At 45.7% G+C, this 20,748-nt stretch overlaps 1 protein-coding gene across 5 annotated transcripts in view; it reads right to left on the reverse strand.

The window, feature by feature from the left end:
• The window catches only part of SART3 (spliceosome associated factor 3, U4/U6 recycling protein), a 117,286-nt gene that overhangs the window by 4,074 nt on the left and 92,464 nt on the right, over nucleotides 1-20,748 (reverse strand). For all 5 annotated transcript variants that reach the window (XM_056528784.1, XM_056528783.1, XM_056528785.1 and 2 more), the window contains exons 12-18: nucleotides 15,158-15,267; nucleotides 13,584-13,696; nucleotides 13,398-13,474; nucleotides 13,138-13,306; nucleotides 2,611-3,056; nucleotides 1,707-1,859; nucleotides 303-484 (exon numbers count right to left, since the gene is read on the reverse strand). In XM_056528784.1, coding sequence (XP_056384759.1) covers nucleotides 303-484; nucleotides 1,707-1,859; nucleotides 2,611-3,056; nucleotides 13,138-13,306; nucleotides 13,398-13,474; nucleotides 13,584-13,696; nucleotides 15,158-15,267 — 1,250 coding nt within the window. The remainder of the gene's footprint in view (nucleotides 1-302; nucleotides 485-1,706; nucleotides 1,860-2,610; nucleotides 3,057-13,137; nucleotides 13,307-13,397; nucleotides 13,475-13,583; nucleotides 13,697-15,157; nucleotides 15,268-20,748) is intronic.

Here is a 20,748-nt window from a genome sequence, read left to right on the forward strand (position 1 = left end):
CTCAATGCAAGTCTATGGAAGGGGCGTCATGCCCTCTCCCATAGACTTGTATTGAGGGGGTGGGGCCGTGACGTAATGGTGCCCCATCCCCTGCCTGTCATCAGCCTCGGAGAAAACTTAGCAGCGGGCTGATGAGGTACTAGGCTGCTGCAGGGGGGATCGCGGAGTCCCCAGCTGCAGGCCCCCCACGATCAGACATCTTTTCTCCTATCCTTTGCATAGGGGATAAGATGCCTAACAGCGCAGTACCCCTTTAAACACAGTAATTCCAATTCTGCCGGAATGTTTCATTCTTTACTTACGCTCCATAGGTTTGTCGAGGAATCATTGCAGACCGAGCAGCTTCTTGACTCTCTTGCTGCTTTCTTGCAGGAGGATTACTAATCGCCACCTTAATAGTATTGTCCTTTATTTGTGTGCCATCCAGTTTGAGTACAGCTTGTGAAGCCTGGGCCTCATTTTCATATTCAACATATGCAAGTCCCTAAAAGGGATAGAAGGTCATGGGATGCTTATGACTGGAAAATGATCATACAGCAAAGTGGCTTATTAAACTAGCTCATTACTATAAACACAAATAACATTATGGATTCTGGAAGGGAGGTTTTTTACTTAAAGGGGTTGTATAAATAGTAACATAGCTTGTAAGGTTGAAAAAAAAAGACGAGTCCATCGAGCTTAACCCAAAATCCTACTGTGTTGATCCAGAGGAAGGCAAAAAACCCCAGTGAGACTGATGCCAATTGCCCATGTCAGAGGAAAAATTCCTTCCAGGCCCCAATATGGCGATCAGAATAAATCCATGTTACATTCTCACTACTAGGCCATGTATGCAAGAGTGACCTGTAGAGCTGTGAGTGTGTCATGTCCATGACAAGATTGTTCCCATGGTTCCACTTCAAGTATACTGCTCATACTCCACCCCATGCGTCCCAAACACAGTATATACAGTTCAGTTCTGTTCTTTTCTGTACATTCCTGTAGTATTAATGCAGCATTAATATGCTAAACAAATTCATTGTACTACACACATTAAAATAGCAAAAGCAATTACTTTTTGCCTATTCAAAAAGATAAAAAAATTCACAGCTCATTTTCCGGTTTTATTTACAAGTAATAAATAGAAGTAGGTCTTGGAATACATGATCGCTGAAAGCTTTAGAAAGAGTAATACAGAAAGGGAATATGGATTCATATAGGCTCTTTGAACTCCACATTACTTGTAAATAATTGGTATTCAGTGGCTTCCAGCAAAATCTGTATCAAAGCTAAAGAACAGTTTATAAAGGTATTTAAGGAATCATTTCCTGACTGTGGTACACCTGAGCTCATAAGGGCCCATTCACACTACATATTTTCTGAGCAGAGTTCCACTCTGGAGTTCTGTGGTGGAAAATACAGAGCAGCGGCCTCCCATTGCTTTCGATGGGATTCTGCCACATCATTCACACTACGGAACTTTAGTGGAACGGGCTCAGAAATGCATTGCCATTTTCCCAACCAGTCCAAGGGCCGGCTTGTTCTGCTACAGATGGAATCTCCGCCTAGAATATCTTTTTGGAGCAGAGATTTTGTAGTGTGAATGAGCCCTAAAAGACAGATACTGCTCTAGTGCAGCAAAACTGTACTGTCTACTTTTAAAATTCGAGTCATTATACAGCGACAGGCTGACCACGCAGCCAATATGGTGTGTATGTCAAGCCTACCTTTGGTTTTCCAGACCGATTGGTTACCAGACGGATCTGCTTAATGGTACCATGCTCTTTAAACATTTCTTCTAGCTCCTCTTTGGTGCAGGAAAATGGTAACCCAGAAACAAACAGCTTATGTTTCTCCAGAGCTGTGCTGTACTTGAATACCTAAGAAAGTCACATCTGTATTAAGTACTATGAAATACTGCAGTGGAATCTGTACAAAACCACTGTGCTACAGTTCTCTACAATTTTAGCTGACCCGTCTAGCTTCAATGTCTGAGCACTCCTTGTCTGGTCACCACCTTAATTTTTCTGCCATTTCCCTTACCTATTGCATTGTTCATATGTTCATGTGATTAGTTACTACAGGAAACAGGTCAACTTTAGGTCTGTACTGTTTACTATATATAGGAACCAACATGTACCAAATTTCAGACCTGAAACTTTCCAGTGCCAGCCAACACTTCTCATATAGGTAGTACCTGCTCAGCCAAGCATTGGCAGTTCCAGTATGCTCCTCATCTGGTGGCTGGCAGTACAAGCATTTCATTCATTTTCAGATTAACCCAGGAAGTGCTGATCAGCAAGTAACATGTGTCATTTCAACAGCAGGGACTGCGTAGGTATTGCTTATTCAGGTCCCCAAGACCTCAGACACAGGCAGCAGGAACTGACAGGTGGAGAGAACAGTGTTCAGATGCTACATGTACTGTCTCTGCATAGTGCAGAAAAATAACACGGCTCATCGTGACTGGTATCGCAGCGCCCTCCTCTTGATTGAAAGTCTTTGTGCAGAAACGCATTGCAGATACTGTCAGAACACTGTTCTGCCCACCTTTAAGATTCAGGGACTCCATAGGTTCTCTTTAATCAAAAAAAAAAAAAAAAAAATACACAACTCTTATCACAAACTTACCTTAAATTCCGGGTTCCTGTTCTTGTCCACACAAGGAGAAACAAACATGGGTCTCCCTTTCATCTCTTGCCGGTCCATTTTTAGTGCATCAAGAGCACCTTTCTCCTCTGTAAATTCGACATAGCAGTATCCACGGAAGGTCCCTTTGTTAGTGTAGACAACCCTGACTTGGGATATCTCCCCGCAGCTAGAGAAAACCTTTTTAAGTTGTTTCTCTGGATCAGGCAAGTTGTAGGGCAAGTTGCTCACAAAAACAGTTATGTTTTCCTTATTAGGATTATGAAGGATCCTGGGCTGTTCCTTTGTGGCAGGCGGTTTCTGTTTGGATCGAGCCTGGCTTGTGAAGGAGGTGCTCCTACCAAAAAGCCCTGTTTCAGTCTCCATCTCCTCTGCCTCATTGTCTTCAGACTGCTCCTCTCGTCTGTGCTTCTTACTGGGTTGTTCTGCTACAGGGTGTAAACAGGAAATATATATGCGGCTCACAGAATTATCAATACAGCTAGAAACAACTCATTCTGAACTCAATCATGGTGTAATGGAAACAGGCAATTCTCTGATATATTTTTTGTATCAGGTGTTTATATTTTTATTAAACCATATCTCTGCATGTTGACATTAAATGAGAACCAACATCACTTCCTTCCAGGGGCCGAAAATCTGTACCGGTCATATGGTGCTCACACAGGCACGCAGCTTATAAAAAGACCTTTGATAACTGTACTGTACAAGTCTGCTCTTCTGTAGGTACCACAGCAGATCTTCATTCTTGGGAAGGTAAAGGGAATCTGTCTCCAGGGTCACCTGCAATCATTTGCTGGTACAGGGTAATAGTGCAGGTGACGCCCTATGTGGCCCTATTCCCAAGTTGTGCCCAAAAATCCTAATATGCAAATGAAGTGCTTTGGCACACTGGTCTAAAAATGCTCCGAGTGCCTTCTCTTAATTGTCTTGTGGCCACCTCTTTATTCCTCACCTGAATTCAACAAGAACCAGTCAACCTGTCTATGCATTTCTTGCTTGGATGTGGCTACTGGTGATAGCCTCAGTAGATGGGGCAGGGGTTGAGGGACCTCCGTTCGGGACAGAGATAAGACCTGTGCCTTATAGAAATTTAGAGCATATACTGCAGATATGTAATACATGTCCATACTATGAATAACCAGTCCTGGTTTTTGCCTAAAAAGACTGCATCAAAAAAGTAGATTTTTATGCTTACTGGAGGATCCATTGGGGGACACAGAAACCATGGGTATATGCTGTTGCCACTAGGAGGCTTGACACTAAGCAACAAGAAAAGTCAGCCCCTCCCAGCAGGATATACCCCGCCCACAGGCACCTTAGCTAATCAGTTTAGTCCCAGAGCAGTAGGAGAGGTAAAGAAAAAACAGTAACTGTCTGAAGAAACCACACAATAAAAATTTACTGAAACCACCCTCGGACAGGTAACCAGACCAGGAACACCAGAACAAATAGGTGGGTGCTGTGTCCCCCAATGGATCCTCCGAGAAAGATTTTATGGAAAGCGTAAAAATCTACTTTTCTCGATCGGCTCCATTGGGGGACACAGAAACTGTGGGACATACCAAAGCAGTCCCCGGGGTGGGAAAAAATGTTAACCCCTTAACGACGCAGGATGTAAATGTACGTCCTGGTGAGGTGGTATTTAACGCACCAGGACGTACATTTACGTCCTATACATAACCACGAGCATCGGAGTGATGCCCGGGTCATGTGTGGCAGGTCCCGGCTGTTGATAGCAGCCAGGAACCCGCCGGTAATGGCAGACATCCGCGATCGTGCAGATGTCTGCCATTAACACCTCAGATGCCGTGATCAATACAGATCACGGCATCTGTGACAGTGAAGTCACTAAAATGGATGATCGGATCACTCGCCGCGCTGCCACGGCGATCCCCTCACCTGCCTCCGCTGCCTTCCACCGATAATACTGATCAGTGCTTTGCCCTATGCATAGCACTGAACAGTACTAGCAATCGAATGATTGCTATAAATAGTCCCCTAAAATAAAAGTAAAAATGTAAAAAATCCCCTCCCCCAATTAAAATGTAAATTGTCAGTTTTTTCCCATTTTACCCCCAAAAAGTGTAAAAAAAAAATAAATGTTTTAATAAACATATTTGGTATCACCGCGTGCGTAAATATCTGACCTATTAAAATATAATGTTAATTATCCCATACGGTGAACGGCGTGAACTTAAAAAAAAAGTCAAAAATTGCTGCTTTTTTATAACATCTTATTCCAAATAAAATTGATAAAAAATGTATTAAAAAGTTTTATATATGCAAATATGGTATCAAAAATAATAACAGATCACGGCGCAATGAGCCAAAAATGAGCCCTCATACCGCAGCTTATACGGAAAAATGAAAAAGTTATAGGTCAGCAAAATAGAGGGATTTTAAAAGCACTAATTTGGTAAAACAATTTGCGATTTTTTTTTAAGCGGTAAAATAGAAAGTATGGGTATCATTTTAATCGTATTGACCCACAGAATAAAGAAAACAGGTCTACTTTACCGTAAAGTGTACAGCATGAAAAAGAAACCTTCCAAAATTAGCAAAATTGTGGTTTTCTTTTCAATTTCCCCACACAAATAGTATTTTTTTGGTTGTGCCATACATTTTATGGTAAAGCGAGTGATGTCATTACAAAAAACATACTAGTCTGTGGATGAAAATATAAAAGTTATGATTTTTAGAAGGCGAGGAGGAGAAAACGAAAATGTAAAACTAAAATTGTTTGAGTCCTTAAGGCCCAAATGGGCTGAATTCTTAAGGGGTTAACGACCAAGCGTCGTTCCGTTTTTGCACTTTCATTTTTTCATCCTTACCTTTTAAAAATCATAACCCTTTCAATTTTTCACCTAAAAATCCTTATTATGGCTTATTTTTTGCGCCACCAATTCTACTTTGTAACGACATCAGTCATTTTACCAAAATATCTACGAAGAAGCGGGAAAAAAAAATTTTAATTGAAGAAAAAATGCCATTTTGTAACTTGTCCATTTTTACGCAGTACATTTTTCGGTAGAAATTATACTCTTTATTCTGTAGGTCCATACGATTAAAATGATACCCTAATTATATAGGTTTGATTTTGTCATACTTTTGGAAAAAAGCACAGCTACATGATCGAAAATTAATAGATTTAAAATTGTCCTTTCCTGACCCCTATAACTTTTTTACCATCCACGAACGGTGCTCTTTGAGGTCTCATATTTTGCGCCGTTATCTGAAGTTTTAATCAATACCATTTTTGTTTTGATCAGACTTTTTGATCACTTTTTATAAATTTTTTAATGGTATAAAAAGTGACCAAAAATACGCTATTTTAGACTTTTGAATTTTTTTGCACATACGCCATTGATTATGCTTTTTAATTAATGATATATTTTTATAGTTCAGACATTTATGCACGCAACGGTACCACATGTTTATTTTTATTATGTTTATATGGAATTTAGGAAAAGGGGGGTGATTTTAACTTTTAATAAGGAAGGGGTTAAAGGGGTACTCCAGGAAAAAAACTATTTTTATATCAACTGGCTCCAGAAAGTTAAACAGATTTGTAAATTACTTCTATTAAAAAATCTTAATCCTTTCAATAATTATTAGCTGCTGAAGTTGAGTTGTTGTTTTCTGTCTGGCAACAGTGCTCTCTGCTGACATCTCTGCTTGTCTCGGGAACTGCACAGAGTAGAAGGGGTTTGCTATGGGGATTTTCTTCTAAACTGGGCGGATCCCGAGACACGTGTCATCAGAGAGCACTTAAGACAGAAAAGAACAACTCCACTTCAGCAGCTCATAAGTACTGAAAGGATTAAGGTTTTTTAATAGAAGTAATTTACAAATCTGTTTAACTTTCTGGAGCCAGTTTATATATAAAAAAAAAAGTTTTTTCCTGGATAACCCCTTTAATGTATGTGTTTTAAAACTTTTTCACTTTTAGTCCACTTAGGGGAATTGTAGGAGGAATCATTTGATTCCTCATACAGATCAATGTGGTTCCATAAAACCACATTGATCTGTGTGCTATGCACTCGATTGATAAAGCCTGGTCCTGCCAGGCTTTATCAATGTCATAGCCGCAGCAGGACGAGAGGCAAGCCTTCCGGCTACCTTAGCAGTGGATCGCCATCCCCCCCCGCAATCTCATTGTGGGTGGCGATCCACCCCACTGGACCACCAGGGACGGAAAAAAGGCACCTTTACACGCCGCTGTCTGTTTTGACAGTGGCGATCTAAAGGGTTACTAGCCGGCCGCATGTATTAACGCCTGCCCCCAGCTACAGGAATCAGCTGGGGGACGCCCGGTATGAACCGTTAACGGCTCATGGACGAGTATACACGTCCATGGTCGTTAAGGGGTGAAGCAACTTAGATGGAAGGCTGGGCCACAGATGCCTGCAACACCTTGCAGACAAGACCAGCATCAGCAGATGCAAATGTATGTACCTGGTAAAACTTTATAAACATGTGTAAGGACGACCAGGTGGCCTCCTTACAAATTTGAAAGGTTGAAGCCCTGTTGTGTAGAGCACAGGAGGCCCGACAGAACGAGTGGAATGAGTTAAGACCCTGAAAGGAGGAGTCTTCCTCTTACAGCAGTAGGCTTCAGAAATGGCAGAACGGATCCACCGTGAAATGTTCGCCATTGAAGTAGGAAGCCCCTTACGATGAACCTTCATAAGCACAAAGAAGGAGTCACTCTGGCAAAAGGAAGAAGTGACAAAGTTAAATCCGAACAGCCCGTACCACATCAAGACCATGAAGCAAACGTTCCCTGGAATGAGATGAAGCAGGACAAAAGGACGACGTCCTCATTTAGGTGAAAGGCAGAGACCACCTTAGGTAAAAAGGACGGGACCGGACAAAAAAAAAAAAAAACCTTTCCCTGATGTAAGGCCAGGTAGGGAGAACAGCAGGAGAGAGTTGACAGCTCCAAAACTCTCCTAATGGAAGTGACCGCAATGAGGAAGGCCACCTTCCAGGAAAGGATACGATGAGGAACATCCCGGAGAGGTTCAAAGGGAGTACCCTGTAGGGCACTGAGAACCAAATTTAGATCCCAAGGTGGAGTAGGGGATCTGTGAGGCTGAGCCGCATGAACAACACCCTGCAGAAAAGTCCGGATGTGAGGATCGGATTGCCAGGGGGCGCTGAAAGAGGAAGGAGAGAGCCAAAACTTTTCCCTTAAGGGAAGTTAGAGCCAAGCGTTGTTCCAGTCCCGACTGTAAAAAGGAAAGAAGTCATGGTAGAGAGAACGTAACTGGAGAAAAAGAGTGAGATTCCCACCAATGAAAATAAGACCGCCAAGTAGGGTGGTAAATCTTCGCAGAGAAGGGCTTGCGTGCCTTGGTCATAGTGCAAACTACTTGGGGAAAGAACCCCATGGCCCTCAGAACCACGGTCTTAACCGCCACGCCGTCAAATGCAGCGACTGTAAATTGGGGTGGCAAAGGGGACCCTGAGAGAGCAGGTTGGGACGAACTGGGAGGCGCAGTGGCACGTCGTCCACTAGATGAACCACATCGGCATACCGTGCCCGCCTAAGCCAATCCAGAGCCATGAGAATGGCGGGAATGCCCTCCGCTTTGAGCTTCCTCAGGACCCTGGGAAGGAGAGGAAGAGCAGGCAAGAGATAGGGGAGGGCGAAGTGCAACCAGGGAATCCCCAGGGCGTCCACTGCCAGGGCCAAGGGATCCCGGGACTCCGCCACAAAGCGAGGAACGTTCTGGTTATGGAGGGATGCAAACAGGTACATGTCTGGGGTGTCCCAGAGGTTGCAGATTTCCACAAACACCTCTGGATGAAGAGACCACTCGCCGGGGTCGACTGAGAAAGTCTGCCTCCCAAGTTTTCACCCCTGGTATGTGAATCGCCGAGATGGAGGGAAATCTGAGCTCCATCCAGAGAACGATCTCGTCCATCGCCACCGAGTGGCATGTGCCACCCTGGCGATTGACATACACCACAGCTGTAGAGTTGTCTGACTGGACACCAACAGGACGGTCCAGGAGAAGGCTCTCCCAATGGCGGAGGCAAAAGGAAGATTGCCCTGAGCTCCAGGATGTTGATGGGGAGGAAGAGCTTCCCGGGAGGACCAAAGGCCCTGGACTGTCCGGTCCTAAAGGCTCCTCCCCAACCACTGAGACTGGCATCCGTCATGATGATCTGCCTGTGGAGGGGCAGAAAGGATCGCCCCTGTCGAAGAGGGGGCTGAGGGCCACCACATGAGGGACTGGTGAGTCCTGGAAGGAAGAATAATCCTACAGTCCAAAGGTATATCCAGCTCACCCCTAGTGAGTTGCCACTCACGCGCTGCGGACCCAGCCCGGACTAGGCTGTGAGCATAAGGTAAGAAGAAGATTGTCCAGCGCAGCAAAGGCTCAAATGCAGGTTATCTTTATTCTGACACGGCAGTACAGGTAAAATGAACAGCAGTGACGCGTTTCGACTGCCTAGGCGATCTTAGTAATACTGGCACAGTATTACTAAGATCACCTAGGCGGTCGAAACGAGTCATTGCGTTTCGCCTAGGCGGTCGAAACGCGTCACTGCTGTTCATTTTACCTGTACTGCCGTGTCAGAATAAAGATAACCTGCATTTGAGCCTTTGCTGTGCTGGACAATCTTCTTCTGAAGAATAATCCTGTGATCAAGGGATAGCGGAGACTTGTCCCACCGGGACAGAAGAGAAATTTGAAGAGGGCGATAATGAAACTGGGCGAAAGGAACGGCTTTCATGGCCGCCACCATCCGACCCAGGACTTCCATGCAAAACCGAATGGAAACTGGAACAGGACGCCGTAGAATCCGAACGCCTGATAATAGAATAATGGCGCTGGTCTGTCGGAAGCCGAATCCGGGCGGCCACCGTCTCGAACTGGAATCCCAGGAAAATTAGAGACTGGGTGGGAGTCAGGTTGGACTTGTCCTGATTGACCACCCAGACGAAACGGGACAAGGCCTGAAGAGTGAGATGGAGACTCTCTTAATTGTGGGCCCTGGTTGGAGCCTTGACCAGGAGGTCGTCCAGGTACGGACACACCCGGTGCTCGCAGGATGGCGATCACTGCCGCCAGGACATTGGTGAAGACCCTTGGACCCATGGCCAGTCCAAAGGGAAGGGCCACAAACTGAAAATGGCCCTCAAACTGCAAAGCGAAGATATCGCTGATGTGCCGGAAAAATGGGGATATGGAGGTAGGTGTCTCAGATATCCACCGAGGACAGAAACTTTCCTTGATCCATGGATTTCACTACAGAACGGAGAGACTCCATACAGAAATTACATAGGGGAAGGTGACGGTTGAGGAGCTTCAGATCCAGGATCGGGCAGACTGAACCCCCTTTCTTGGGAAACAAATAGGTTTGAATAGAAGCCCGAAAAACGCTCCTTGGGAGGAACTGGGATGATCACTCCCTGAGCGAGAAGGGTCAGAAGCGCAACTCGAAAGGCCGCTGCCAAAGAAGTGGAACGGGGGTGGGGAGCTTGGGGTAGAAAAAAAGCGATCCCTTAAAAAGCAGCAAACTCAATCCGATATCCATTGGAAATGACATCTCAGACCCAAGAGTCCTGCACATGGGCAGACCAAACGTCCCGGAAAAGGGACAAACGCCCTCCCACCTGAGACGAATCTTCGGGGGGCATCCCTTCAGGCAGAGGGAGGCTTACGGAAAACGGCCTAAACGGTTATCCAATTTGGAGAAAGACGGCTCTTGAGAGAAGGAGCCTTCTTATCCTGTGAATGTGCCAGTCTGGTCGCCCTACTCGAGCCATAGGACCGAAAGAAGGTCGACTTCCTTCGGGAGTCGGTACGGCGAGACTTATTCTGTGGTTATAAGGTGCTCTTACCTCCAGTCGCCTCTGAGATAATCTCATCCAGGAGTTTTCCAAAAAGTCGAGACCCAGTAAAAGGAAGCTCAATGAGAGATTTCTTGGAAGCAGCATCAGCGTCCCAGGCCTTAAGCCACATGGAACGACGAAGTGCCACTAGATTACCTGTGGCAAAAGCCATACAACGGGACGACTGCATAGAAGCAGAGCACAAAAAGTCTCCAGCATTGGAGAGTTGAAGTGCAAGATCCGACAAATCTTCAGAAGGGGCCCTGGACAAAATGCCCTGGCAGAGTTGAGAAGCCCACACAGAACGTGCTTTTGACAACAAAGCAGAAGTGAAGGTAGGAAGTAAAGATGAACCTGGTGCTTCAAAGGCAAATTTTGCCAGATTTTAAATCCTCTTGTCCGCTGGGTCCTTAAAGGATGCTGCATCCGCCAAAGGCAGAGTAGTCGCCTTTGACAGGTGGGAAACCAGAGATCCACGGTTGGTCGAGATGTCCAACTTGCAATGAGGTCCTGGGCAAAAGGAAACTGTGCCTGAACCTTCTTAGTCCCTTGAAAGGGCTTGTCAGGATGCTTTCATGCTGTTTCCAGTAAGGTGTCAAATTCAGCATGAGAGCTGAAAACCTTAGAAGAGGGACAGGAGCGGTGAAAGGAAACTTTGGGTCCAAAGTTCCTGGGTCCTCTAGGTGAAAGGTGTCACCCATGGCGAGACCAAGATGTCTATGATGTCGGACGTGCCTGTTCAGTCCTCTGAGTCAGAGGCAGAACCTGACGCCTCATTTTCCAGTTCCCCAGGAGAGTGGGAGCGGGTGAAGGCAGCCTCGAATGAAGGCGAAACGGACCTGGTACGCAGATCTGGAGAACCAGGACAGCAACCAGTAGAGTGGCCCTTAGGAGAGGGGCGTTTTCGTAGTGCCAGGGAAGAGGAGCGAGCCCTATGAGGAGAGTGCCTATTCCGGCTACCGGACCCTGGAGACAAGCCAGAGGAGAAACCCCTAGGGCGCTTGTGAGAGCGCCTAACATAAGGAGGAGAGTGAGCCTCCCTGGAGGGCTGGCGTAAGGAAAGCGGTCACCACAGAACGGGAGACCTGCGCAAAGTCAGAAATAGGACTGGGAGAGGGAAGACACCCATTCAGGAGGGAGAGAAGAGCCCACAGGTTCTGGTGGAACGTCCTGGAAAATACACCAGGAGGGCTGGGGCGCGCAGTGGTGTAGAAGGACAAGTGGCTTCAGCAGAATCACAAGGCATTTTAGTTTTGCAGCCCACACAGGTGTAATAGGTGACCAGGGCCGTAGGGACCTGTCGGGGGGGGGGGGGGGGGGGGGGGGGGCAGTTCTGAGTTCGGACATAGTGCAAGCAAAAGTAAAAATGAATCAGTCTAACACAGTGTCTGTGTCCCTCAGGAAGAGAACAGGCAGGCTGTGTGAAGAAAAGCTTGACATCAGCAGAGAAGAGAGAGAGAGGGAGGGAGGGGAGGACTAGCCCAATGAGAAGGAGGGGACAGGACCAGCACCAGCCAGGCCCTCATTGGTTCAAATGACAACTGCAGCGCACGCACCGTGCTGATAGGCAGTTAACCAATATCCCCAATACGCACGCTGAAGCGCTATAGGCCGGAATCCCCGCTAGCGAGGAGAGGGCGGAGCTAAACTCCGTGAGGAGAACGTGCCGCGGCCATCATTAAAAAAAAAAAAAAAAAAAAACCTGAATGCCGTGTATACTAAAGAAAGTGCGGCCGGGAAAAAGGAGAGCTGTCGGGCATTTGTGAACAGCGCGGCCAACGGAGAACAGAAGCTTCGGCGCTCCGGTCGCATCGCATAGGGATGCAACCGATGTGAAAATATGCCGGACGCATGCGCACAAAGTAGACGCAGAGCAGGGCCGAAAGAATGCCCTTAATAATGTAAAAAACACATATTGAAATGTCCTGCACCACTGTTTCTGTCCCCAATGTTCAGAATGGCCGAGCAGGAGTCCCCAGAGTGAATAAAAAGGATTGGGCTCCAAATAGGGCAGCTACAGAGGTTTAGAATCCTGAAAATAAAGGGAGAGAAATACTCACCTTGTCCTTAGAAAACTTACCTAATGAAGTCTTCAGTCAGCTAGTGAACACCTGCATCATGCCGGGCTGAAACAGCAAGACGAGTAGGGACAGTAGAGGGACCCGGACCCAGAAGTGCAACCCCAGTTGCTGACCGGTGGCGAGAAGGGGTTAACAGTGCATAACTCGATGCCTGTGCCCCTTCTTTGCAAATGGGGAAACAGTAAATGCTATGTTCCTGAGACCCCACCTAAAACAAGAGAAATAAAAGGGAGAGAAAATTCTAACTATACACCCCTAAACTCAAAAATAAGAAAAATAAGCAACCAGGTCTGGAGAACTCCAGACCTGTGTCTGGCTCCTACTGACACTAAGCTAAAGCTGATTAGCTCAGGTGCCTGTGGGCGGGTATATCCTGCTGGGAGGGGCCAACTTTTCTTGTTGCCTAGTGTAAAGCCTCCTACTGGCAGCAGCATATACCCACAGTTTCTGTGTCCCCCAATGGAGCAGGCGAGAAACTGTGTGTGAATCCAGCTGCGGAGATTTTAATAATACCATGAGTGAATCGTTTTGAACAAGTCTATTTTTATTTTATTTCCGGGAATGTGACAAACTAACCTGCTTCCTCACCCCACTCTTCCTCATCTTCTTCCTCATCTTCTGCTTTGCGTTTATCCCCAGGTTTGGCTTTTTTAGGTTTCTTCGCTTTCTTCTCAGCTCGAGTTTTTTTTCTCTGCTCAGCCTTTTCCTCTTCCTGCCTATCAAGGATTGCTTGCTTCACGGCAGCCTTTAAAAAAAGCATAGAATATGTTAATTCAAAGAAGGTAAGCATTATATTATTGCTGCATATTTTACATATTGTAAGTTATCCCTTTTACCTTTGCACGCTGTTCGTTTACTCTTGATAGTTTTGTTTCAGTTTTTATAACAGCTGCATCCCAGTCCTCCAAGCTCCCTGATCAAAATAAAAAAATAATGTTATTATGGAATACTAAAAACAAAAATAAAATAGGAAGATGGATAAAATAGTTCTCTAATTTTGCTTTTTGCCACAAGCTACCCACCTTCTGTCCTCTCCAGGGCAAGTAATACATCGCACACATGCTCTGGATAATCCACAGTGCACTGTACAGCACGATGTAAAGCCTTCCTACAGTGCTGAGTATCACCATGGGCTCTGTAAGAAAGTAAGTGTAATAATAGAGATAAGTACAGTTTCTATATCAAGTATAAACAGAACCTATAGGATGGAGCACAAGTGTCCACAGCAATCTTAAGTACATAAAGATAAAACATATCTAATTCCTTAGTAAAGAGAAAAACTTATTAAACCATTGCATAAAACAGCTAACACTGGGGTACATGACAGATATCTATCTATCTATATTTCACAAAGGAGAATGAAATCAAAGTGTTCAAATTAAGTTGGCTTTGCAAAAAATTGTCTGCCAGAACATCTCTTAACAATTCAATGAATTAGAGTGCATAGGTTATGTACAAAGTATAACCCAGTCATACGTTTGCTCTGACTTTAGGATGGGACAGAGTCAGAGAGGTGTAGCACAGGGCCCACTATGCTCCAGATCACATCATGCGCACGTCTTGCACGCGCATCGTAAGGCTATGTTCATACTACGGAATATCCGCACGGAAATGCTCTGTGTTGACATTACGCAGACACCTGCATAAAAGAGCTAAGACCACACAGGAATGGGCTATGCATCAAGTTCAGAGTCTGCAGAAAGGATGAATGTGTTCATTCTTTCTGCGGACATGGAAGTGGGAATTTCTGTGCCGGAAACATCCGCCGAGTGCACAATCACGAATTCAACAGGGCTCTGCTGCAGCGGAATTTCCGTGCAGACATTCCGCACAGAAATTTCGACGTGGGAACATGGCCTAACTGCTAAAGGGAAGGGAACTCTTACTTTTTGCCTCTAGTGACAGCTCTGTCTGTCTAAGTCAAATGGCCTCATGGCAGAAGGGCCCCGATCATCATTGATGGAAAAAGTTGCATCCTGCAGCTGCAAAAATCTGTCACCAAGGCTCTCATCACCAGGCAAGTCTTGTATAAATACAGTTTTCTAATTCCTTTAGTATACAACTTATAGTTCCAAACCACTGTAAAAATCTGTTCATTGTCAGGCAATGAGCAAATTGGTTTGGAAGTATATGTAATAGCACTGAGGCAGACATGGTAACCAGAGGACAAGTTATCTGAAGAGAATTCTGAATACTGTCCAGTCTCTAGTCTGCAGTCTTCATTACAAACGATTATAGACTATAGTTAACTGGATAAATTTGGAATGGGAAAAGCATTTTATTATACACCCTGTTCCATTTAAAGCCAAAAATTTTAAGAAAATGCAATAAGCTACATACTCTCTGTCCACAATGATAAAAAGTTCTATATCACTTTGAAGGTAGGCAAAAGAGCATTCAATGTAGGGAAGGTAAAGCAAAAACAAACATTAGCTTCTCATCTATTCCATTCCAAATGGTAAAATGAAATTAAACAAGTGGATGTAAGCCAATAGTTCCTTTTCTTGGCAAAGTATAATGGCAGTTAGTAATGTTAGATGCTCACACATCACTGGAGGAGAAAATGTAAGGAATAATTCATGCACACAATTCTTGCCTTTCTAGGTTGTAGTACTCCAGCCACATATTGGCAAACTTGGAATTGCCTTTGGTCATGATGCTATCCCAGAGCTCTCTAGCCTTCTGCATGTTGTTGCAGTTTCGAGCCTGAAAGGTCAAGTGACAAGGAAACAATGTTTTCCATTTGTAATTCAGTTGCGGTCAAATTTACCCAAAAAACAACTTTACAATATTCTACAATTAAATGCAATACTATGGAAAATGTTATCAAGAGCAAATTCTTGCGGTGATGTCAGCTTGTATCAACAATATACTGGATTCTTTAAATGGAACCTGCCACCAGTTTTCTACTGCAGAACCTCAATCCCAGCACCATATGAGTCACTCTGAATTGCTTGGAAGTTTCAGGGAAATCATAGTTTAAATGGGCACTGTCATTAACCCCTTAAGGACAATGGACGTACTCCTACGCCCCCGTTTCCGAGTCCTTAAGGACCAAGGACGTATGAGTACGTCCTGTCCATTCCCGCAACCCCCCCCCCCCCCCCCCCCGCAGCCAGCTGGAGCGGAGCCGGTGCCCGATACCTGCTGATATCGATCAGCAGGCATCGCGGCATATCGCCTAGGGGGGGTCATGATGACCCCCCCATGTCGGCGATGGCCGCAGATCGCTGAACAATTCAGCCCAGCGTCTCTGACGGCCCCGAACAGCCATAGCCAACAGGGGTGAGGTGGCACTACTGCCACCTCACGATCGCCCGATTCGTGGGCTGGTTTACCGGCCGACCAATCAGGGCACCTGCTGTGGGTGTCACTCCCGCAACCCGATCCGCCCCTCTTCCGGAGGACGTGATCCGGTGCGGGAAGAGGACCCCGGCAGCTGGGGACCCCAATCCCCGGCGTCCCTGTTGGGATCGGGGCCCCAGGAGTGGCGGCGACGGCGAGGGACTGACCTGCAGCGGCGTGGATCAGCAGTTGGGTGAGTGACAGCCTCCTGCTGTTGCTTAGCAACAGCTACAAGCATGCAAAAAGGGCATGCTGGGAGCTGTAGTTATGCAACAGCAGGAGGCAGACCACCACAACTCCCAGCATTCCCTTATGGGCATTCTGGGACTTATAGCTTTGCAACAGCTGGAGGCACATTTTTTCTATGGAAAAGTGTACCTTCAGCTGTTGTATAACTACAACTCCCAGCATGCACTGATAGACCGTACATGCTGGGAGTTGTAGTTTTGCAACAGCTGGATGTTTCTTCCCCCCCCCCCCCCCCCCCCCCCAAATGTGAATGTACAGGGTACACTCACATGGGCAGAGGTTTACAGTAAGTATCCGGCTGCAAGTTTGAGCTGCGGCAAATTTTCTGCTGCAGCTCAAACTGCCAGCGAGAAACTACTGTGAACCCCCGCCCGTGCGACTGTACCCTAAAAACACTACACTAACACACAATAAAATAAAATAAAGTAAAAAACACAACATATACACATACCCCTACACAGCCCCCCTCCCCTCCCCAAAAAAATGAAAAACGTTTGGTACGCCACTGTTTCCAAAACTGAGCCTCCAGCTGTTGCAAAACAACTACTCCCAGTATTGCCAGATAGTCACTGACTGTCCAGGCATGCTGGGAGTTTTACAACAGCTGGAGGCACCCTGTTTGGGAATCACTGGCGTAGAATACCCCTATGTCCACCCCTATGCAAGTCCCTAATATAGGCCTCAAATGCGCATGGCGCTCTTTCACTTTGGAGCCCTGTCGTATTTCAAGGCAACAGTTTAGGGTCACATATGGGGTATCGCCGTACTCGGGAGAAATTGTGTTACAAATTTTGGGGGGTATTTTCTGCTATTACCCTTTTTAAAAATGTAAAATTTTTGGGAAACCAAGCATTTTAGGTAAAAAAAATTTTTTTTTACATATGCAAAAGTCGTGAAACACCTGTGGGGTATTAAGGTTCACATTACACCTTGTTACGTTCCCCGAGGGGTCTAGTTTCCAAAATGGTATGCCATGTGTTTTTTTTTTGCTGTTCTGGCACCATAGGGGCTTCCTAAATGCGGCATGCCCCCAGAGCAAAATTTGCTTTCAAAAAGCCAAATGCGACTCCTTCTCTTCTGAGACCTGTAGTGCGCCAGCAGAGCACTTTTCACCCCATATGGGGTGTTTTCTGAATCGGGAGAAATTGGGATTCAAATTTTGGGGGGTATTTTCTGCTATTACCCTTTTTAAAAATGTAAAATTTTGGGGAAACCAAGCATTTTAGGTAAAAAAAAATTTGTCGTGAATCACCTGTGGGGTATTAAGGTTCACTTTACCCCTTGTTATGTTCCCCGAGGGGTCTAGTTTCCAAAGTGGTATGCCATGTGTTTTTTTTTTTTTTTTTGCTGTTCTGGCACCATAGGGGCTTCCTAAAGGTGACATGCCCCCCAAAAACCATTTGTCGCTCCTTCCCTTCTGAGCCCTCTACTGCGCCCGCCGAACAATTTACATAGACATATGAGGTATGTCCTTACTCGAGAAAAATTAGGTTTCACATACAAGTAAAAATGTTCTCCTTTTTACCCCTTGTAAAAATTCAAAAGAGCATGCGAGTGTAAAAAATGAAGATTTTGCATTTTCTCCTTCACTTTGCTGCTATTCCTGTGAAACACCTAAAGGGTTAAAACACTTACTGAATGTCATTTTGAATACTTTGGGGGGTGCAGTTTTTATAATGGGGTCATTTGTGTGGTATTTCTAAGATGAAGACCCTTCAAATCCACTTCAAAACTGAACTGGTCACTGAAAAATAGTGAGTTTGAAAATTTTGTGAAAAAATGTCAAAATTGCTGCTGAACTTTGAAGCCCTCTGGTGTCTTCCAAAAGTAAAAACCATAAATATGATGCAAACAAAGTAGACATATTGTATATGTGAACCAAAATTTTTTTTTATTTTGAATATCCATTTTCCTTACAAGCAGAGTGCTTCAAAGTTAGAAAAATGCAAAATTAAAATTTTTTTCATCAAATTTGGGGATTTTTCACCAAGAAAGGATGCAAGGTACCACAAAAATTTACCACTATGTTCAAGTAGAATATGTCACGAAAAAACAAATCTCAGAATCGGAATGATAAGTAAAAGCATTCCAGAGTTATTAATGTTTAAAGTAACAGTGGTCAGAATTGCAAAAAATGCTCTGGTCCTTAAGGTGTAAAATGGCCTGGTCCTTAAGGGGTTAAACATGATTTTTAATATTTGATTCCTTATGCCAAATAAAAGGAGATTTTTTTTGTACTCACGGTAAAATCTCTCTCGTAGCCTTCATTGGGGGACACCTATACTGATTGGTATATGCTCTTGCCATTAGGAGGCGCTGACACTAGGAAAAAAAAGTAGTCTCCTCCCTGGCAGTATATACCTGTCCAATGGAAGGGAGGTAATCAGTAGGAGAAGCCAACAAAAATATGTCCGAAAGACCCTAGAAAGGAATCCCGTATATATATATAAATATATTTAAAAAAAAATAATAATAATAATAGGAAAAGAATATCCAGACAAATGCAGAAATGGGTGGGTGTGGTGTCCCCCAATGAAGGCTAAAAGAAAAGGAGATTTTTGTTTACTTACCGTAAAATTATTCTTTCTCGAAGGATTCATTGGGGGACACAGACCGTGGGTGTATGCTGCTGTCTCTAGGAGGTGTGACACTATGGTAATAAAAAAAAAAGTCAGCTCCTCCCAGCAGGATATACCCGCCTTCAGGCTCTGAGCTAATCAGTTTAAGTTCCAGAGCAATAGGAGGAGACCAACAGGCCAAAGAAAAACCATGGACTGTCCGAGAACCAGAAGAAAAAAACTGAACTGAACACACCCTCAGACAGAGGACTAAAGGAAAATCCCAAAAAGGGCGGGAGCTATGTCCCCCAATGGATTCTTCGAGAAAGAGATTTTACGGTAAGTAAACAAAAATCTCCTTTTCTCTATCAGCTCCATTGGGGGACACAGACCGTGGGACGAACCAAAGCCGTCCCTTAGGTGGGCAGATAAGCAGTCAGGCAGACGGCCGATCCACTGTCGCCTGCAACACTTTACGACCCAGACTAGCATCAGCCGATGCGAAAGTATGAACTCGGTAAAACCTCGAGAAAGTGTGCAAAGACGACCAGGTAGCAGCCTTGCAAATTTGCAAGGCCGAGGCTCTATTCTGGAGAGCCCAGGATGCCCCAACAGAACAGGTAGAATGAGCCACAACCCTGAAAGGAGGAATCTTCCCCTTACAGCGATAGGGTTCCGAAATGGCGGACCGAATCCGCTGAGAAATGGTGGCCTTGGAAGCAGGTTGTCCCTTGCAACGACCTTCCGTAAGGACGAAAAAGGAATCACACTGACGAAACGAAGAAGTGATGGAGAGATAAGACCGAACAGCCTGAACTACATCCAGCTTGTGTAGTAAGCGCTCCTTCGGATGAGAAGGTGCAGGACAAAAAGACGGGAGGACAATGTCCTCATTGAGATGAAAGTCCGAACAAGAAACGCCACTTTCCAAGAAAGGAGGCGGAGAGACACCTCTCTAAGAGGCTCAAAGGGTGCACCACCCTGGAGGGCACTCAGAACCAAATTCAAGTCCCAAGGGGGAAAGGGTGACCGATAAGGAGGAACAGCATGCGCCACTCCATGAAGGAAGGTCAGGACATGAGAATTAGAAGCCAGTGGCAGCTGGAAAAGAACAGCAAGGGCCGAAACCTGACCTTTAAGTGAACTGAGAGACAACCCCAGTTCCAACCCCGACTGCAAAAAGGAGAGAAGACGGGGAACCGAGGTTACCGGGGAGAAGTCCTGAGCTTCACACCAACGAAAATAAGACCGCCAAGTACGGTGGTAAATTCTTGCAGAGGAGGGCTTACGAGCCTTGAGCATGGTGTGAATGACTTGGGAAGAGAACCCGCGGGCCCTCAAAACCGCGATCTCAACCGCCACGCCGTCAAATGCAGCGACTGTAAATTGGGGTGGCAAAGAGGACCCTGAGAGAGTAGGTCCGGGCGGAGCGGAAGGCGCAGTGGATCGTCGTCCAGGAGCCTGACTACGTCGCCGTACCACGACCTTCGGGGCCAATCTGGAGCTACCAGAATGGCGGGGACGTCCTCTGCCTAGAGCTTCCTCAGCACTCTGGGAAGGAGCGGAAGAGGAGGGAACAGATAGGGAAAACCCCACCCAAGGAATCACTAGGGCATCCACGGCCAGTGCCTGAGGGTCCCGGGACTTGGACACAAAAGGAAGGATCTTCTGATTGTGCTGGGAAGCGAAGAGGTCCACGTCTGGAATGCCCCAGAGGTCACAGAGCTGCGCGAAGACCTCCGGATATAGAGACCACTCGCCGGGGTCGGGTGAGGACCGACTGAGGAAGTCCGCTTCCCAGTTGAGCACTCCCGAAATGTGAATCGCCAAAATGGCCGGAACCTTCCTCTCCGCCCAGGTGAGAATCTTGGTCACCTCGGCCATGGCTGCCGAGCTGCGACCACCCTGTCGATTTATGTAAGACTGAACGCGGACAGGACGGGACTGAAGACGGGACTCCCAATGAAGAAGACAAAGAAGAATCGCCCGTAATTCCAATATGTTTATCGGAAGAAGGGTCTCCTGGGGAGACCAG

This window comes from Hyla sarda, chromosome 1 (genome assembly GCF_029499605.1).
Source record: "Hyla sarda isolate aHylSar1 chromosome 1, aHylSar1.hap1, whole genome shotgun sequence".
Taxonomy (NCBI): Eukaryota; Metazoa; Chordata; class Amphibia; order Anura; family Hylidae; genus Hyla; species Hyla sarda.